The sequence below is a fragment of the Lineus longissimus genome, chromosome 3, assembly GCF_910592395.1.
Source record: "Lineus longissimus chromosome 3, tnLinLong1.2, whole genome shotgun sequence".
Taxonomy (NCBI): Eukaryota; Metazoa; Nemertea; class Pilidiophora; order Heteronemertea; family Lineidae; genus Lineus; species Lineus longissimus.
The window spans coordinates 16,055,862-16,076,992 of NC_088310.1; the positions used below are offsets into that span (position 1 = coordinate 16,055,862).

The 21,131-nt window shown below is 41.9% G+C and overlaps 1 protein-coding gene across 1 annotated transcript in view; it reads right to left on the reverse strand.

The window, feature by feature from the left end:
* The window catches only part of LOC135484029 (calcium permeable stress-gated cation channel 1-like), an 81,591-nt gene extending 67,322 nt beyond the window's left edge, over nucleotides 1-14,269 (reverse strand). The window contains exons 1-3 of the mRNA XM_064765059.1: nucleotides 14,162-14,269; nucleotides 9,360-9,596; nucleotides 2,595-2,677 (exon numbers count right to left, since the gene is read on the reverse strand). Coding sequence (XP_064621129.1) covers nucleotides 2,595-2,677; nucleotides 9,360-9,536 — 260 coding nt within the window. The 5' untranslated portion in view covers nucleotides 9,537-9,596; nucleotides 14,162-14,269. The remainder of the gene's footprint in view (nucleotides 1-2,594; nucleotides 2,678-9,359; nucleotides 9,597-14,161) is intronic.
* Between the last annotated feature and the right edge of the window lie 6,862 nt (nucleotides 14,270-21,131).

A 21,131-nucleotide genomic window follows, 5' to 3' on the forward strand; every position in this document is an offset into this window, starting at 1 on the left:
ATGCTTATCTCACTCAGAGGTGACTGTACTGTACCAGTAATCCAACAGTTGAATATGAAATCTATGAGATAACTTCCTCTTGGCAATAAGGTCTGTGCAGTATCACTACTGAGCATTCTCTGATGATGCTGCAACAACCGACTTCAAAGCATTTAGTTACGATGCCTTGACATCAGAATTATAGAATTAAGGGAAACCCATCCTTGAACCACAGTAGTTAGCTCGCCACGCCTGGTAACCTATCTGTTATCTTCAGACCTTGTTTCCATGAGGAGATACAATCACAGATTTTATTGCCGATCATGCGATTCGAGCCACAGTGCGGTTCATGAGAAGCTACCAGCAACCTGGTAGGATCAGAAGCAAGAGTGCACTTAATAAGAAATTCCATGGGGATGAACTGTACTTGGCAACAAATTGCCCTGTCCGGGGAGATAGAAAATACTTACCACGTACGTGCAGTCAGTGGAGCCAGTGGAGCCAGGCAGCAGAAGTACACAGCACTTGGATTCTTAGAATTAGAGGACACCTACAACAGGATTGACAACTGCATACTCACCTCCAAAATGGCTAAGATGGGAATCTAGGACTCCAGGCCGCAAGCAATGCACTCAGGGGATGGACAACCACTAACAACATGCACATCCAGGGAGACAAAAGCATGTGGGTGTTGGAGAGCCTTGGGCACCAGAGAGAGCAATTCTGCATTACATACGGGGATACAGAAGTGCCCTTGGTAAAGCAAGCAACAGGTCTCGGGGTAGTGCTGTATTCAAGAATGAACATGAATGCCCACATTACCCACCTGAGAGACAAGGCTCTCAAGGGAATCTCCACTCTAAAGTTCACAGCTGCCCAGGAGGTCACACAAGCAAGTCTACTGAAAATGATGAAGGCCATCACATGTAGTAGGGCTGACTACGGGCTACACATACTCTGTGCATCCAACAGTGCAATTGAACAATTGCAGCGTGTCGAAAACCAGGCCATGAGAATCGTTGCAGGTAGCACACGTAGGAATGCTAATGACGCTCTTCACCACTGGCTAGGGATACCAACAGTCAGAGAGAGGCAGATCATACTGGGAGCAAAAGCCCTTATGAATGCAATAAAGGCAGGAAGTCATCCCTTGCAAGCAGAACTCATCAACAAAGAGGACGAACAGACACCACAGGGACTTTCTAGAGTGAAGTCGTGGGTGCGCTATGCGCGTGAAAAAATCCAGGAAATCTGCCCGATCAACAACCTCAGATGGGATTGTTGGGTTGAGTGGTACAAGCACCCCATTGACACCACCGTCATTGGCTCTCGTCAATGGAGGGACAGGATTGAAGACCTAAACAATGTCATGGTACGCGAGTACATCTATGAGAGGGCACCAACTATCGTGATTGCAACAGATGGATTGATCAGAGATGAGGTCACTGCCTGGGGCGGGACAGTATGGAAAGACGGCAAAACCGTATTCGAATGGTCAACGGGTAGACATGGATGGTCGTCCTCATACCGGGCTGAAGGCGAGGGGCTACAGGATGCCCTGGCATGGTTTTCCCAGAACACCAATGGACAGGACCATGCACTGATCCTTACTGACTCACTGAGCTTGGTTAGCAGGCTGCAGAATAGGATGGTAAGTAGTTTGATGGTATCAAACTCAATAAGTGGGCGGACACGTTGGCTCAGGGAGTGGAACCTTTCGGCGACCTCGTAAAGACTCCTGCAGACGTGGTGCGGACATTTGAGGAGGAAAGCCGGTCCTTGCAGGTGGAGCATCCGCCGTCATGGGCAAAGCAGAGACTTTAAGATAGGGAAATTTATTGGTGCGAAGGTGGCAGAAGGGAACTCCTGGCACAGCAAGGGAAGACCAAGACACCACTCCTGATGGGCCAGGTCACCCAAAGGACCATGGAAAATCTACTTGAGATTTTAGAGGGGAGAGAACCATGGCACCTGCCAGAGTTGCTACTCTCCTGGTGTTAAAGGCAAGGCAATGGTCAAACTGTCAACAGGGACAAATTGTCGGAGGACAAATTTTCCTTAAGTCCCATTCAATATTCATATTATGTTATCAATGTTCAAAAGTTAGTTATCTCCGAATAATTATCTCCATAAATTGAATCATCTTTATTGACCATCCTGGATGTCAATATGTACATGTATACCTAATCTATGGGAAACTCATGAATATCAATTCAATATTATTTAACCAAATCCCAAAAGACAATATTAACACAGGTGTTCATTCACTCACACAAATAACAATAAACCTCACAAAAAAGCTTCTCGGTCGCACAAGAAGAGATGGTCAGAAGAATCTACACAATACATGTATACGTCAAAATAAGTCACAAGTGTAAAGTGCAATTATCCACATGAAACGTGTGAAAGGTGCAATCAAACTATCCACGGTAGATTTGATGAAAGGCAATTTAGTTTCAATAGTAGATCAACAAGAAAAAAAGTTTGCAGATTAGTTGGTGTAATAACTCCTAATTTTTTTTAACAATTTCGAACTTGTACAGAAAAGAATATAATCATGTGCACTGCAACTGCTGTATTTCTGCTTGATAAAGTTAAAATACACGTATGCTCACCTGTCCTCGTTTCTGCTGACCAGGGCTATACGGCCATAATCCCACGCAATCTTCCTGAGTATTGAGAATCCTATCAGCAAACACTGAAATGGGAAAATGTTCAATTAGAGTCTGCCTCTGGCTCTGTCAAGTTCTCTTAAAGGGGGACTATAGGCAGTAGGAGGGGGTTAAATTGGCCATCTTCAGGTGACTAATATGCACAGTAAGGGTACTTGGTCATGTTTAATTCACCATCAAATGTATTCCTCGTACAAGCGTCAATAGTTTGGACATCATTAAAGATGGGAGAGACCCCTATGGGCGACTTTGTCTAACACTCTGACTTTGTCTTGCATACTTAGCTGCTGCCTATAGTGTTCTGCACGTCCAGCACTTTAGCCTACTTTCTACATTTTCTTGGGCCGTGAAAATGCACATTCTCATTTCCTGTTTATAACTCCAGCGCGGATCAATTATCCTATTTCGCCCTGATGAACATGTGAACAATAGGGCCCACATTAGGCTTCCATTTAAAAACTCCTCTAAGACTTGATGATGCATTATTGCTTTGATACCAGCAGAGGCACACGATGGCCATTGTATTCATCGTACGAAAATTAAAATGTCCCACAAACCAACAATTTAAATTGCAGTCACTTGGACAAAAAACACTTGTTTGTTGTGGTGATCGTAAGTGCAGCGATAAATCAGTGGTCACAGCGAGATGTGATTGGCAGTCTATTGTCTACAGTGAAAAATCAGTGATCACAGCGAGGTGTGATTGGCAGTCTATTGTCTATGGCGAAAAATTAGTGATCAGAGCAAGGTGTGATTGGCAGTCTATTGTCTATGGTGCAAAATCAGTGATCACAGCGAGTAGTGATTGGCAGTCTATTGTCTACGGTGAAAAATAAGTGATCACAGCGACCAGTTTAACCAAATGGTGGCCACTTTGAAAACATATGACTTCTAAGCCAAGGTTCAAAATGGCACGTTGCTATAGATGCAGGTACCTCCGATCAAGATTGCTTGTTTGAGGAGGAATATTGCACATTTTTTGATGACCCTGCAATGAGTCGCTATTTACAGCGATTTAAAATTGCTCATTAGAGCAGGACTTAATGGCTGCTGCTGCTCATATGCGCAGGGCTGAGACAAGACCACAATTGATTTTTTAAGCCTTTTAGCAGTTAAATTGTCAATGTTTGACCGCGACGCATCAAATACTGCGTGGGGTTGTGAATCTGAAATTTTGTTATGATATTCCGGACAGTCGGGCAAGTAAATGGTGAAAAATAAACTGGTAGTTGACCACGGAAATTTTTTGATAATCGACAAATTAGACAGACATTGATATTTCCACTCTTTTCAGCCAACTGGCAGAAAAATCTCAAAACACGCCCCCTATTACCAAATTAGCAAAATTCGAAATTAATTTTTTTCATCAAATAATTTCTTTATATCTGTAGACTTGCCACAACAAATATTTTTTCAATACCTCTCCAAATATGTACTTGAGAGTTAAAAACATGCACTCGTCTAATTGATAGGCCTCGACCCTCCAACCTATGAATATTCATTAGTGGTCTTGTCTCGGGCTTAAAATGACTGCTGCTGTTCATTTGAGCAGGGCTTATAATGGCTGCTGCTGCTCATTTGACTAGGGCTTAATGGCGGTTGCTGCTAGCATGAGCAGGGCGTAATTGCTGCTGCTGCTTTTATTTGGCTTGACCATGCATCGTCTCAATGTTCAAGGCATCATTTCAAGGCAACTACATAGAAAAACCTCAGGTCTCACTGGCCAGTGCGGTGGACCTCTCCGGGCGTGACGTCGGACGTGCCCCTGCCGCGGGATGCATGGCATGTCCTGGATTGATCCAGAGACCAAATTGTTGACATTAAATACAAGAACCTACACATTTTTGGGTAGGTAGAGACCTAGCGACAGAGCACCATGGGAAGACACGGGTGTGGGGTGATGAACGACAATGGTGAACGCCTCGCAGACTTCTTTCGAACAACAACCTGGTTGTAGGAAGCACCCTCTTCCAGCACAAGGACGTACACAAGCTCACTTGGAACTGGTCAAACGGCCATGACATCAACCAGATTGACCACATGACAGTGAAATACAAGTGGAAGAGATCCCTACTTAATGTAAGAGTCTTCAGAGGTGCCGACGTCCACAGCGACCACCATTTGCTTGTAGCTACAATCAGGTTGAAACTGAGGAGCCACAAGGACCCACATCAGAGGGACCCGGTGCTGGACATCAGCAAGCTCAACACCCCATCATCTTGAGCAAGTTCAGACTTTAGATCAAGAACCCCTTCAGTGAGCTGAGGGACATCGAGGAACCTATGGAAGTGGAAGAGAAGTGAAACCACATTACCAAGGTGTACACTGAGGCGGGCAGAAAGTTCTCGGGTACAGGAGGAAGAAAAACATAGAATGTGTCTCCGTAGAAATCATCGCAGAAATGAAGAAGATTTGAGAAAAGTTATTGTCAGCTAGATCTGAAAGGATAAGGAAGAAACACCAGGAAACCTACCGCACCAAGAAGAAAGAGGTCAAGAGATGTGCAAGGAGACAAGCGGCGTTTTCTCGACAAGAAAGTTGAGCAAGCTGAAGAGGCAGCAGTGTAGTCGTCAAGGTCACCAGGGAGATATGTGGCACCAAGTCCAACCACAGCATTCCGGTGAAAGGAAAGGATGATAAGATCATTACAGACAACACCAAGCAGGCTGCACGATGGGTGGAACACTTTAAGGAGGTTCTCAACCAACCAGAGCCTGCAACGCCCGCTTCACCAGTTCTGACAGACAACCTACCAAATGTTGACACTAGGCCACCAACTGCAGAGGAAACAGGAAAGCCATCAAATCCATGAAGAATGGGAAGGCAGCCAGAATAGATTCTATCCACGCACAAATGCTGAAAGCAGACATTGAGTCATCCACTTCCATACTCGCTGACCTCTTTAACAGGACATGGGAAACTGACACCATCCATATTGACTGGGCCAAGGGTCTGATGGTAAAGCTGCCCAAGAAAAGTGACCTTGGAAACTGCAACAACTGGAATAACTGGAATAACATTTCTGTCCATCCTTGCAGCCAGTTGATAAATTATCGGCACCACATTATGTCTGGCAGCCGGCCAAGTTGTTGGTACAAAACCGCCAGAAATCTCACCACTTGTCGCAGTGGTTAGGATGAGGAATGAGGCCGGTCCACTGCGTCCACAGCGTAAACAGGACAGGCCTATTCATATCTTTGGAAACGGCATGCGTCTGAAGAAACATATTTTTGGGGAGGACAAATCGGACCTCGTACCCCCTGGTTAGTGACCCCTCAACAATAAAACAACAGTGGAAAATTTCAAATAATATCATTTTACTTCATAATTCTAAACGAAATCCACATCATTCATGTCAGTGAATCCAAACGGGGTGTGCACTCCCTTAAGAACATGCTTGATGGTTCAGGTCAGCTCCAAACATTGATCTTAGATATGTTCAATTTTTTTTCTTCACTTTAAGTACATAGCTTAAAACCAGTTCTACCAAGAATTCATAAAGTCTTTATTTATTCTTGGTTCTATGCAATGATTTTGAACACATGATGCTTGCAGGAGTATCACTGTGTCATCATGTTCCTTTTCCCAGAGTAAATATCTTGTTACTAGTCATGCACAAGCGGTTAAATTTGGATGTAGGCTGCTTACAAATTTCGACGGCCAACAATTTTTTTCAAAATTTCAAAATTGAAATTAAATGTGTTTTTTTCAGTTATGTAAATACACCGATATGGATACACGGTACTTATAGATTTAGAGACCAATTTTCATCATATTGACACATGTGGTTACTGTACACCTGCAAAAAGCATTTCTATTTACACTCAAGTAAATAGAAATGAATATTGCAGCAATATTGCACAAGTAAATACAATGAACATGAACCCTTTACTTAGCCATATGAGAAATATTGCCAATAATTTCTCTCTCTTGCTTTCTTTCTGCGTGCCAATACTGGGAGCACCATCAAAAGTAATGTGCATAGAATGTAAACAAGAAAGGCACACATATTGGGGCAAAATGTTGCTTTTGGCACATGCTGCATTCATGCAGCACCTTTCAAAAGCAAGGTTGAGCTGTAAAATAAGTTTGCATACATTCTCTACGCACTTTATTTGAGGTGCTCCCAGTATTAAACCATGTGCAATAACAATGCAAGAGTGATAAATTGTTGGCAGAAATCCAAGCAAAATGTGCCATCAAAATGAAATGTCCAGGGGACATTTTACTAAAATGGGAATGATTTAGTGGCAGATAAAATGAGATGTGGAGGTTTGACTTAGAATGTTAACAGTGATAGTGGTTTTACTGGAAAGTAAAGGCAGATGAAATGTCAACAAGTTTAAAGTTGAAGAGGATATGGGAGTACAGAAGAGAGGTGCATTGTTTTTTGGCAGACAGTTTAATAGGGTACAATATTAGAGCAGCATTCAGTGTGAGCAAAGATTTAATGAAAGGGCACCTTACTGCTACTTTCAGGTACTGGAAATTTTCTGAGATATCAACTTAAATATTTGACTGACAGATGATGGTGGCAGCATTTGTTTTTGAGGTGTTGTTGTCAGTTTGCATTCACTGACATGAACGATGTGGATTTCTTTTAGAATTATGAAGTAAAAGGATATCATTTAAAATTTTCCACTGTTGTTTTATTGTACTCCTTTGGTTTACAGCAGTCCTAGGCTATTAAAGATATAATGTAAGGCTTACAGTGCATCCTGTATAAACATGATAAAGGAGAGGGTGTAAGTAACATACACAGTTTTTCTCATTTGTGAAGGAGAAAATTACCGACAATAGTGCAATAAGTTGTAGAATTCTTCCTACAGAATTACAATGACATAAATGTTGAACTTGTGAATGCGTACAGAATTCTTCTCACAAAAATAAAACGAGATATGATGAACTTGTGAATGCTTAGGATTGGTCTTACAGAATTAAATATGATGAACTTGTGAATGCTGATAGGATCCTTCTTCTGGGTCAAAATTAGGTCACAATTAGCCAAAATTGTGTCAATGTGTACAAATGGCCAATAAGTGTCAACATATAAAATTTGAAGAGTCTGTAGCCGCGTTTACACTGGGGGTTTATACCGAATCGAAACCGGAATAAGGCGCTATTCCACTTCGGTGCATCACACTTGATTTGGTATAAATTACCTTTATACCGCTCTAGCGAAACCGGTGATTTGTATCGACATCGATGCGCTACAACCAAAGCGATACAGCTACGCTGCAATAGAATTGCAGTGTGACCTCTTTATTAGTTTATTCCGCAACAAGGTGGATGACTCATCAAGCCGCGCAGGCGCAGTAGCTAATGTCACCTCTATTTCCGTTTTAGCGTATGGAGAAAACGTGTTGAAAATTTTGTCATTTCTACCACTTATTTTGAAGTATTTAGGCCCTAATTTGGTGTAATGGCGGCGAGAGGTGAAACTTGGGGTATTCCAGAGAGGCTGCTGCTCCTGCAGATCTGGCGTGATGAGGATGTTGAGGGCCAACTGACTGGTGTGCACCACAACACGCCAGTTTACGATCAGGTGAATGAATGACCTTCACCCTGCAGGGCAGTTTTCTTATCTAACGTATAGGTGGCGTATGTCTATTGCGGATTGAGTGTGACGCGGTTTGTTTCGCATCGATGTCGGTTTCAAGTGCAGTGTGACCCGAACCGATACAGTGAAATCGGTTTCGGTATTTCGGAATAGGGAAGTCGGCATGAATGCGAAACAAGTGTGAACCCAGCTTGTGACAAATAGGTGTGCCACCTTCAGTAAAATGTTAGAGTTTGTACTTTGTGACCATGGAAACTAGGTCAAGGTCAAAATGTTTTAAGCACTGTGTTAAGCTTGATGATATGAATCAATGATGTACATTTACAGATTTTTACACAGTGAAGGTTTTTATATGTATGTCCAACATTCTCGTTTTACATGTATGACCTCACCTACTTACAGTACACCTGAAAAGTAGGTCACATTGACCTAAATTTCGGTCAACATGTAGATATGCCCAGTAGGTGTCTATCAAATTTGAAGAGTTAAGGACAAAATATTGAAATTAATGACGAAAGTGCCACCGTCACTGAAATTCTGAGTTTGGCCTCTGTAACGTTCAAAAGTAGGTCAAATCAAAAACCTGGGTATCACGTCATGTAGTATTATCAGAACTATTGACAATAAAGATTTCATGGTTCTAGCTATCAGCGTTCATGAGATATTGACAAAATAATTTTTTCAAAGATGACCACCCAGAAAGTAGGTCAAATGGCGATGACTTTTTTGTATGTCGAGTCATGTTGTCATAAGACCTCCACACACCAAGTTGCATCTTTCTAGAGTCAACAGTGAGCAAACGTGCCACCATTTGTTGACGGACGGACGATGGACAAGACGTGGCTACATAAACTCACCCAGGTGAGCTAAAACCAAGATGGCTTTCATTTTAAGGCTTGAACCTTGTTTTTAAAGAGGACGGTACACATGACTATTTTTCACTTTAAGATGAATCCAGTAAATCAAAAGAACTCAATCACAACTACCAGGATATGGCAATAAGAGCAAAAAAAAACCAGACATAAGCTAATGTAGCAGGCATCACGGTGGTATAATTTGAATTATTTGAGTTAGATAACAAGGGAAACACCAGAGAAATTTTCACTTGACACCTTTTCAGCAATTTTTCCCATTCCCCATGTACTTACCAGCCAAGCGATTGTGTTTACCATTAATGTTTCCGGAATACCCTCGTAGCCTCCATAGATAAAGTGTGTCTTGTTCTGCGAGTAGAAGCGATCACATTTTAACTGATGTGCATCAGCTGGGCGGACCGTGAATGGGTTAACGGTATTAGGCGCAGTTGTGATGTTGCTATACATCATGAGATCTCACTGTTAGTTACCCTTTAGAGAAACATCATTATCACAGGGAAGCCATTGGACCTGAAAAGACAAAGAACAGGAATATTATTATCATGTATAAGCAATGATATAAACCTACCCCATGAACTCAATTATTATAAAGGGCCTATATTAACTGCAAACAAAAACCTTCTTTCAATCCACTGGAGAACCTGACTTCTCCAACATGTCCAACCTTATGTTCAATGTTCAACAACTATCAACAAAGATGTTATACCTTGTTATCCATGAGATTGAGAACAAACAGTTCATTGTTTGTTTATGTTTCGCAACAATGAATTGATGGAAAATGCAGTTGTTATGAAATAAATGTTGGTTGATAACACAATAACTTTGTGTGAGAAATTACTTTTTGAAAGCATGGACATGAACGAACTATGGTATGAAAAAATTTCTTTCCTGTCTTTCCAAAAGCCTCTTAAAATTGATGGGACAGGGATGAAAAAACACGTGGCGCGTAGCCACATAACTGCCCTGGCCACCTCCATCTCAAGCCCATGCGATCCCTTTAAGGAACCCTTGTTACATTTCAGGAATAATAAATGCGTGCCTCAGGCAGCAGCTTCATGTAATCTATTATTTAAGAAACTGTGTGTATGTGTGTTGGGTATCAGCCTTTATGGTATGTCCGCACATTTCTACACAGTCCGCAAGTCCTTTCAACATGCCAGTGTTCTCCACAAGGCCATTTGTCAGGGTGGCCCACCATACCTTGGCAGCTTACCACCCTACCTTTGAAGCAGCCACCTTACCTTGCTCGAGACTTTTCAAAGGGTTTCTAAAGGGACAACCCTAAATCAAATAGCTGGCCACCCTACCTTGTTTTGCCTTGTGTTGCACACTGGCAAAACTTTTTTGAATATCAAGGGTACCACACTAAGAGAAAACCCTGCATGTGTCCAATTGATTTCCTTGAAAGAGTATCTGTATTGATTGTAATATTCTCCATATTTTTTCCGATAAAAACTCTTTTATCAGCTGCGATCAGGATTTGGTTGGTCATAACAGGTCTTCCAATGTGGATGGTTAGGAAGGCAGGACCTAGGTGGGCCAGAAGCCGAAGTTACACAAATTAGCTGCTGATACTAGACATCTCTACTATCTAATGATGTACATGTAGCACATCGGCAGAATAGCAATGCTAATATTTTTATCCAAACTCACCCAGTTCCCCAGCTTCACCACCTGGAACCACTGTTCCTGCCTGTACATTAGTAGCCCCCCTCTAAAATTGGTATGAAAAATGACACACTTGTACTGACACACATGAATACAAACACCTTCCTCATCACAATCACTTTAAATTAGTTTTGATGATCAGCATATAGATTTATTGCAAATTTGCAACTGCCCTAAAATGGCACGTTTTAATGGTTTTGGCATAAAAGACAACCAGTCATGGCACAAGTCTTTATTTGGACCAGCTGAACGTGGTAAAAATAACTAAATTGGTGATTACTTCTTATACAGCTCATTGGGCTGCATAAGACTAAGAGCCGAGCCATTCAAAACTCCCCATTTTTATAAGTGTTTCGCTATGGGTTTCCTTTAAATCTCACATATTTTGAGCCCTGTGAAGAAGGGAAGTCTTTGACGTAGTCATACTCATGTATCTAAACCAAAATATCACATTAACATATGACCTTTAAGTAATCAAACGTTTATGGTCATACTTCAGATCCATTGAGAGCACCAAAGAAAAAGCCAATCAATATTTCCTTCATATGTCACACAACTTCATAATACAAACATTGCCTGTACTCAATTGAATCAATTACAGCCAATGGATTGGCAATGCCAGAGGCACTTTGCCCCCATATCATCATGCATAATTTCTCAAGAGCATGAATAAATGATTAAACATAATCTACATCTACATGGATGGACTCGTCTATGACATATCCATGTTGCACCCAATGAAATTATTTAATGCAGCCTAACTCTGATGTGAGCATGTGTCATGTACATAAATGGTGTTGGCAAACACATTACCCAAACTTTCATGACAAATTAATAGTGTTTTGAATGATCAAATGGAAATTTTTTAAAACATGTTTTCAAACAGGCATGGGAAAATATGCCACTTTTAGTAATTTTGAAGCAAAGTTTAACTAGTGACCTATATTCCTAATGGATAAGACAAATTTTGAGGCCTTAGGTCCGCTGGATAGGTGGTTGATATCAGAATCCACAATTACTCATCATTTAATGTCAATGTTATGCATATATCCCAGCACACGCGTTGGGATACTTGAAACAGACCCTCCAGTCCAAACATCGTGCACAAAGGCCATTAGGCAGGTTTTTGAATCAAGATCATTTTCTATCATCAAATGACACACAGACTGATGACCAACAGTTTCTTCCAGCTTTTTTCGGAAAGCATGGAGATTAAAAAACTTTCTTAGGTTCATTTAGAAGAAATTATGTCTTAGATTACTGTTGATAGTAGAATCATTAAATAAATCAAAACAAAGGTGATGGGTAGTCACATGTCCCCAACCCTGCTGCAAGACTGATACCCAGTTTTTTTACAATCGCTAATATTGGGACATGCATATGTTTTTTTTTCAAATCAAAGTGTAAATTCAATGTTATATTATGAATCATACACACTACATATGCAGGGACTTACATCTATCACATTTTATAAAATCCTAAACAACCCAATCCCAAAAATTTACTGGTCCATGATGTTTTCAGATAAAAGATAAAATATTTTGGCCCGACTACAGAGCTTGATCACACTCTCCTCAGTGTTTGAGCAATACGCCCTATCAACAGAGAAAATAATTTTCAAAAAGAAGTCATAGGTTTGGAGTGTTATCTTACATCTGGAAAACACAGAGACATTGCTTACGGAGAGTTCACCAGATGACAGACCTGACTATTCTTGTTGGCAACAGGTTTTTCTTTGCATTCCAACACAGATTGGAATCAATCAAAAAATTTTAAATGGGGCAGGCCTCAACTGGTAGCATTTGGTTAATTACTGGAAAGGGTAGCTCTAAAGCTCGCAGCACACTAGCCGCCAACTTTGGCGACAAGAAGCGTTCAGCTGACGCCTCTCAACGCCGAAGTTGGCAGCCAGTGGATCCCGGTCAGAGCACACCTGCCCAGAATCGGCGTCCAGTAGCGTCTTTTCCGCCACTTTAGGCTGCCATTTTGAAATCATGTGACATCAAGACGCATACTGATTGGCCATAGCCTCGCCACCGACGCCAATTCAGGCGGCAATCCGTAGCACACCTGGCTTCTTCTTGCGCTCAAACGCGGCGACACGCATCAAAAATCAAACATATTAGATATTTGGCGTTAAGTTGCGGCAAGTGGCGGCAAGTCGCGTTCGCCGACGCCGTTCGTAGCAGACTAGGGATTTTTCAGGCGTTCAGGACTCTTGCGGCAAAAAACGCCTGTGAATGCCGAAGTTGGCGGCTTAAGTGTGCTACGGGCTTAAGTACACGAAGTAGGGGCACCTTCAACCGGTAACACATGGTGAGTCACCAGAAAGGATAGGTCCAAGTACATGAAGTAGGGACACCTTCAACCGGTAACACAGGGTGAGTTGCCGAAAAGGGTAACTCTAAGTACACAAAGTAGGGGCACCTTCAACCGGTAACATATGGTGAGTTACCAGAAAGGGTAGATCTAAGTACATGAAGTAGGGAAACCTTCAACCAGTAACAAAGGGTGAGTTGCCGAAAAGGGTAGCTCTTTAAGTTGTGACTGGGGAAGGGGAACTTGAGATATCAAACAGTGCCAACCACTGGAACCCCGTAAATACAGGCTGCAATACCAGCAGCGGCAGCGAAAGGGTTAAAGGCCAGCGCTGTTTGTTAAAAAATTTATATTGGTTGTTGAATTTGAAACTTTTCCTCTGCTTAAAAGTTAAATATTTACTGAATATAAATTTGTGTGGACAGATACCCAATACTACAAATATCAAGTTTCAGCAAAATTGCATTTACGATAACTGCACTATGCCATTTTGTGTAACTGCATGATTTGTATTTAACTGGACCACCAGTAATTACAAATGGTGTACCCCTTTGAGCTGTAAGGACTGCTGGGGAGATTGGGGTAGGGGGACTTAAGATGTCAAACAATACCAACAATCACTGTATATAGCTCATGTATGTTCACAGACACCGCTTTTAATTCTTGTGATCAATGCAATCCACCAACCACAAACCCAGCAGACTTAGTCAGCATTACCAAGTAGAACACTAGTATAGGGATTCCATCAACTGCCACTTGCCTCACAAGTGCATGCACATAATCAATTTTGAGCGCCACAACTAGCCACAACGATCATCACCAGAAATAGGTACAGGCAACACACAATGCCAGATGATGGACACGACATGGGATATGCCACGAGCCAACCTGGCTAACTCACATGCACAACAGTGCTAAAATATATTAGGTACCCAGCACACGCTTTAAGAATGTCATAATCACTATTAATACATGTAAGGATTGTCAGCAAAATTTTCATGATTCTTGAAAGCCATGGACCATGAGAAGAAATGGACAAGCCGTGCTGATGCTTTGCTCTGCAGTCGCCCAAATGAAATGCTTCTTACCTTCTTCTAACTGAATACAATCACAGAAATTCATATGATACAATAATCTAGTTTGTAACATCAATTTGATAATTGATCTCCCACGTATTCCACAACAGTATATCAACATTAGAACGTATCCATCAGGAGTAATAATACAATAGCTGAAGCCGTATTGATCAGTGGAGATGCCGTCTCAATGAAATCATGTGGTGAGTAATCACACACCCAGTAGTCACGAGACAAGTAGAGGCCTCTGGTAATAGGAATTGTAACTCTGAGGAAGCAATCACTTCAATTGACAGCAATCATGCTTCCTGAATAGTATTTCAAAAACATGTGCTTGAGTAAACCGCACATGCTTAGCTAAGGCCTCTATTAAATGAAAAGGCCTTGGCTGCGGGCCCATTGTGCTCACCGTATTGATATTTCGTGGTTAGGAATTTATGCTGGTTAACATGCTGCATGTATAGTATAAAGGTCAAATCAAAGTCGTATGACATATGATGTATCCATGCTTGGACTGGAGTACCTACCATAAAAATATTATTGAAAACAAGTCACTAATAAACGAGATATTGCACTTTTTATCTTTTCAGTTTTGGCTCCCTGGTGGCCAAGTCGAGAATCAGATCAAACCAAAATTCGGTGTCAGAGGTAACAGGACACGAGTCATGTGTACCAAATTTCAAGTTGCTTTATAGCGGTGAAGAAACGTGCCATAGTTATGCCAATTTACGCCAATTTACGCCATTTGACCGCTGTGACCTTTGAAAATTAGGTCAAATCAAAAAAAAGTACGATATATGTTATGTATCCCTACTCAGATTACCTACCATAAAAATATCATCGAAAACAAGTCAATAATAAGCGAGATATTGCACTTTTTATCTTTTTAGTTTTGGCCCACTGGTGGCCAAGACGTGAATAAGATCGGACCAAAATTCGGTGTATAGGTAGGTTATATGATGCAGGGAGTCCTATCTACCAAATTTCATGTTGCCTTTAGCGGTTAAGAAACGTGCCATAGTTACACGCAAATGGCCAATTTATGCCAAGTCTACGATCCAGACCAGGAATATGTAATTGATATCAGTTCCCGCGTTATCTGATGGCCTCGGTTTGGTTTACGCTGAGTGGCATATCTGCTGCAAGCAGGCCAGACTCTAATTAGGACACGCTCAATATAGCCATTCCGTGATGGAGAGGCATCCGTGATTGACTGGATAGCAATCCAAAAGAAACAAACCCAAGCATGTTGTCTGTTGGACAACTAACTAGCTACTAGCTCATGCTGACCACATGGGCTCCATCCACCCATGGGTGAAAGATAAAAAATTTCATGAATATTATAAACCTATGGGGCTATGCTAACTAATCTAAGTGGACATTTGGGATATATTATCAATTAGGTATATGTACTAGTAACTTAAAACTTTACAATGAACTAACTTAACTAATGGTGAAAATGCCCTAGCCATAGCAACCACTTCACCAACGCCTAACTGACACATGCATACTAGTGCAGGGTATACAGAATGGGCATCAAGGAAGTAGGTCATGTCCTGGATTTTTAACTCTGATTTGCAAAATGAGCACCAACAAAGTACTGATTTTACATCATGTGTCATATTTCAGTTTAAGATGACTATATTTTGATACGTTAGGACATTATGTACCCATGGAAATCATACATAACGTGGGATTGTGGTTATATTGTGAATTTATTGTTTTGATATTCTGATAGTAATGTACATTTGTATTTGTGTTAAGTGCCATGCAAAGATTGTGTTTTGGCCAATAAATTTCATTTCATTTCATTAAATTTCATTTCATTTGAACTCTAAGCCTCACAGAACATGGCACCCAACATGTGTCTCTCAGCATGTTTGACCCCATCTATCAAGCCACTGTTTATTTGAAGATTTCTCAGAACTATTTTAATTTCAAGCCACCAGACCGCTTGCATCTGAAAGAAGGCATCATTATGTGCCAAAATGTGCATAGATACTGAGCTAATTGGCTGAGACCACGCTAAGACGACAGCTTTTTTCTGTTGATTGGCATTTTAGAACCCTGCCCCTCATGACTATAACCAATAATATAGCAGAGACCAGTTGAGATGAAATCAACATTTTGCATACCATTAGTCAAGATATCAAGAGAGAGGCCTCGTGGATTTTTCACCCTCAAGGCTCTTTAAGCCTCCCAGAACACGCCCAAAAAGGGCAGCCACACCCTTCAGGATTATTTAGGATTATTAATCTGTCTACTGGAGCTAAATAGGATAATATGTTTGAGGATTAATATTATAAACAGTCAGTGAGTAACCTATTCTCCAATATCAGCAAGATTGAAACAGATGTGGGTAACTGTATGGTCACAGGGAACACTTTTAGTGGCACATAATCATTTGGCTACTCTCTATCAGACAGGTAGTACATTGCAGTACCAATGCGCTATCTTGCATTGGTACCAAAACGAGGCTGAGTTTTAGCAACGAGGCTGAGTTTTAGTAGATAAGGATATAATATGGCCTAGATTGCAGACTGACTGTTATTGAAACAGGATACAAACGACAACATGGACGACAGACACTGCAGTATTGTAATAGACTCCCCTACAGTGAGATAAAAATCACCTGACGTATTGGTCTACATGCTGAGATCAGGCTTTTTTTACTCTTACGTCGTATACAAAAAACGTGCCACCATCGGCCAATTCACGCTATCTGACCCGTGACCTGGAAAATGGGATTAGATTAATCAGATTAGATTAGGTTTTTGTCTGAATAATTGACACTTTGATGACAGAAAGTGGAAAATAACGAACACGGATACAGACATAGACGGCCATCTTGGATAATTGGTCAGGCCCAAAATCAATAGGGAACCTCCCCTACCCACATACATCACACCACAGAAGTTTCAGAACTGTCACTTACTTTGTTGTCGAGATATATGGGACGGAATGCGAAAAACAAAGATAGTTTCAGGTCTGTAACTCATTTGGTTCTTGAGAACAAGTTATGGGCGGAATGAAAAAAGCAAGATGGCGGCCTGGTGGTGAACTCATGGGTCAGGCCCAAAATCTAGGGAACCTCCCCTACACAAGGTCATCACACCACAGAAGTTCTCAATCGGTTCTCGAGTTATGGGGCGGAATGCGAAAAACCAAGATGGTAGCCTGGCACTAGTGGCAGCCATCTTGTATTTGGGAGCCCAAAATCGATAGGAAAACTTCCAAGACACTAGGCCTTTAGTTCTCAAAAATCCGCCAGACGAGCGGTTCTTGAGTAATTGAGTGGAATAGAGTGCGGACGCGGAAACCAGCTGAGAACATAATGCCCCCATATAGTGCAAGGGGGCATTATGACCCCTAAATGGTGCAAAACAATGCTGCACGCCTTGTATATCGCACTCACAAACGCGACCATATCACACCAGTGCTGTGGGACCTCCACTGGCTGCTGATAAGAGCGCGTATTGAGTTCAAGATTCTCACCATAGTGTTCAAACGCCTACACGACCAGGCCCCAGCATATCACATTGAACTCTTTTAGCGCCATAACCCAACATGTACACTCTGTGGAAAAAAGTCTTCTCGCAACGCCAATGTTCCAAAGCTCTAGTTTTGGCGGGAGAGCTTTCATTTCAGCAGCTCCAGTGTTGTGGAATTCCTTCAACCAAAGCCTACGCCAGATGGACACACTTGAGAAATTCAGGAAGGGCCTAAAGACGGAACTATTCAGGAGGCACTTCGTGGTGTGAAAAAACAGTTCACTAGTAGTGCAGGGGGGCGCTTTTGAACATTTCTAAGACTGAAGTGGAAATAACGCCAAACGATATATAACTTTACTTACTTACTTACACGATGGATAGACCCTTTCTTTTTGAGACATCGTCATTAGGCATGAAATTTTCACGGATGAATAAATGAAAAATAAACTATGATTGGGCGAAAAAAATCCCTAATGTGTCTTGGCCATAAATGAGTGGTTTTGTAATACAATGTGTACATTCCAAGCATTGTATGTCTTTGGTAGCATACCTAACTGGGGTCAGAAAAAACGTAACATAGCCTTAAGATCGCCACCTGCCCGGGCATCTTACCATCAATCAAAAGAAAGAGCGCTTGCCATCTACACATTATAGGCCAATGCCAAAATATGAACCAATCAGTCATCAGTGCAGTTAAGTTACGAGAAAGTTCCGACAGGTTTTCTTAGTACGGGAGTGACCCAGGGTCAAGGATGGTAAAAAGGTAAAGCTGGCTTGTTGTGCCATGTATGCCAGGCCAACCACAGGACAAGGATGGCCTGGCAGTACTCAAGCCTTGGGTTAGTGGGAAGATGCATGGTGCGTAATATCGCAACCTTTTGATGGGATTGGGAATATGACTCTTCAGAACTTGGCCCTGAAATGACCACGGTACGGTTTGAGTATCTCGCGTGTACCAGATAGGCCTAGGCCTGTGACCAATAAAGCATCCTTCAAAGAAAACACTGCGATGCGCGCAACTGCCTATAATCATGTTGTGAATAAAATTAACAATCTGCATCATCCTGCGTACGAGGTTGGATATGTGATCACTTCGTGAATAGGTGTCGTTGAGACACTATTTATGCGAATTTCAAGGCCAACATCATGTCCACCTGATTAACAGATTAGGCACGATTTGGATTTGAGTCAGTGCAATGCAGTGTTTTCTTTGAAGTGTTTTTAGGCCTAGGCCTAGGCCAAAATCTCATCTATCGCGCACAAGAGCGTGCAGGGTATACCACTAATTTCTATGCATTTCCATCTTGAAAGCTATCAGCTAATTAATCAAATCTATAGACCAAAACTATTGATAAGAGTCACCTTATGTCAGATGTCAGAAGAAAATCTTGTCTGTCACTGTCTGTCATCAGACATGTTAGAAGTGTTTACATGGCAAGTTATCCGAGTCGCAATCATCTGAATAGTCTACCTTATTTCAGGGCCAAAAGGGTATACAGAGTGTGAACTAAAATGGATTACACTTGTAATTTGAAACGAGGTTACACTGATCGGCTTTAACTCGAACGAACTCGAACGAACTCCAATCCAATATGGCTGTGTCAGGGCCGAAAAATAATTTTCCTTCCTAATTTCTTGCAATTTACTCGGTTAGTATAAGTGAAATACCAATATATTATTGATGAATGAATGAAGATGGAGTTATCTTAGCGAAGTAGCATTGGATGATCTTATTTTCAAGTTGAAATTTTATTATGTATAGGTTTGAGATCTCACACCTCGGCTCCTTGCATGCTTATATTATTGCTTGACCATGCTTCACTGAGACTGCGTCGCAACACTGTCACAGTGTGTGTGCGCATGTGCTGTGTGTGCTGCAGTCACATTGAACTACTGCATGACTCTACAAGTGCTACCATACAATACACTCGACCAATCCTTGGTTCTTTGCTGTGCATTTGATTCGTTGGGTACACTCATCTATCTCAGACTCAGTCCCAGAAGAGAAAGACAGCAAAGGGAAGTTATTTGATTTTTGTGAATATTTCTTTCAAAACAGTGCAGGAGATCTTTTAGTTTTAGCCCAGGTCAGTTTTGGACAACCCAGCCTTCTCCACGGGCCATTCAATCGGGGCGCCCCGCCCCGATTGAACCTGAAATATACGAAGTCCGCCCCGATCAAATTTTGCCGCCCCAATCAAAAAGTACACCGCCCCGATTTATAACCTGCATCACTATTTTGTCTCCCCCAGAAAAAAAAAGAAATTAGAAGCCCAGAGGTGCATCTGATAAACGAATAAAACCTGTATGCCACCCTTTACTGTGCAGTTGTGTCGGGACGGACGGATTTCCTTCCCGCCGGCCTAAACTTGCGCATCGCGAACCCACTCCTGACAGAAAATCAATAATTTATGGCGCAGAAAACCTCGGACGGAACACGGCGACCAATGAAATAATTGCGCGGCAAACCTTATTAGCAACCTTGGAAATGGCACACTCACTGTCTTCCTCCAGCGTAACTTGTTCTATATAATTCCCTCCTAGTCCTCGAGGTCTCCGGCAGTCACGTTAATCGCTATTAGGCGACGTGGTTATCGTCAAAATTTACCAGCACTTCACTTTGAATACAGCTCAACGTGCTAAATTTCGCACCGCGCATGCACGGAAAAACCGAACCCTGACGATAATTCCCGAGACAAATATGGTCATCGTACGCTGCTGACCAATCACCTCGAGGAGCGGGAGTATACATGTCATTGACGACGGGCTCCACGCTCCACAACCAGATCGAACAGTGCGCCGTGAATGCAAGCCGCTGACCTCGGCGGCGGAGAGTCAGTAGCCTTCTCTTTGATCTCTTTGATCTGGCACCGCATCCACTAAATTATTTATTTTTAACTGAGCGGCGGCGAATAAGCTGTCCTAATTTCACGTCAATCATCAACACACGCGATGCTTGGATGGGGCTACGCACAACGAAATCAGCGGCTCTAGTGTTGAGATTGGAATAGGTCTTAAATGCTGGTGACGACGGAGGAAATTGCGCGCGAATTCATTGATTCGTTTGCATGGGTCTGCCGATTTGTGAGCATGGATACTTATCAGCTGAGCAGGGTCAATCGTCACTGATTATCAAATAGATATTAAAGGCCTACGCAGTCCTTTTCTCTCGTTGGGTCTGCTTGTAAGCGGTGCAATGTAAGTCTAGCTAAGCGATTTTTTCAGCTTACTTCAGTCTTAGTTGATTGAGGTTGCCGATCAACATGCTACCAGCTTTGTTATCTCCGAATTTTTGAAGCTCTACGTATTTTATTTATAGTGAGATGATTAAAGATGATATTTTACAACCGAAAAACGGCATTATTCAAGCCTAAACTGCCGCACGCATCGGCAGGAAATCTGTGCTCCAGATGCCGGGAAATCACGTCTAAGCCATTCTAGAATTAAAAATTTTCTGGGGGAGGTCCCCCAGACCCCCCGCTCGGGAGCGC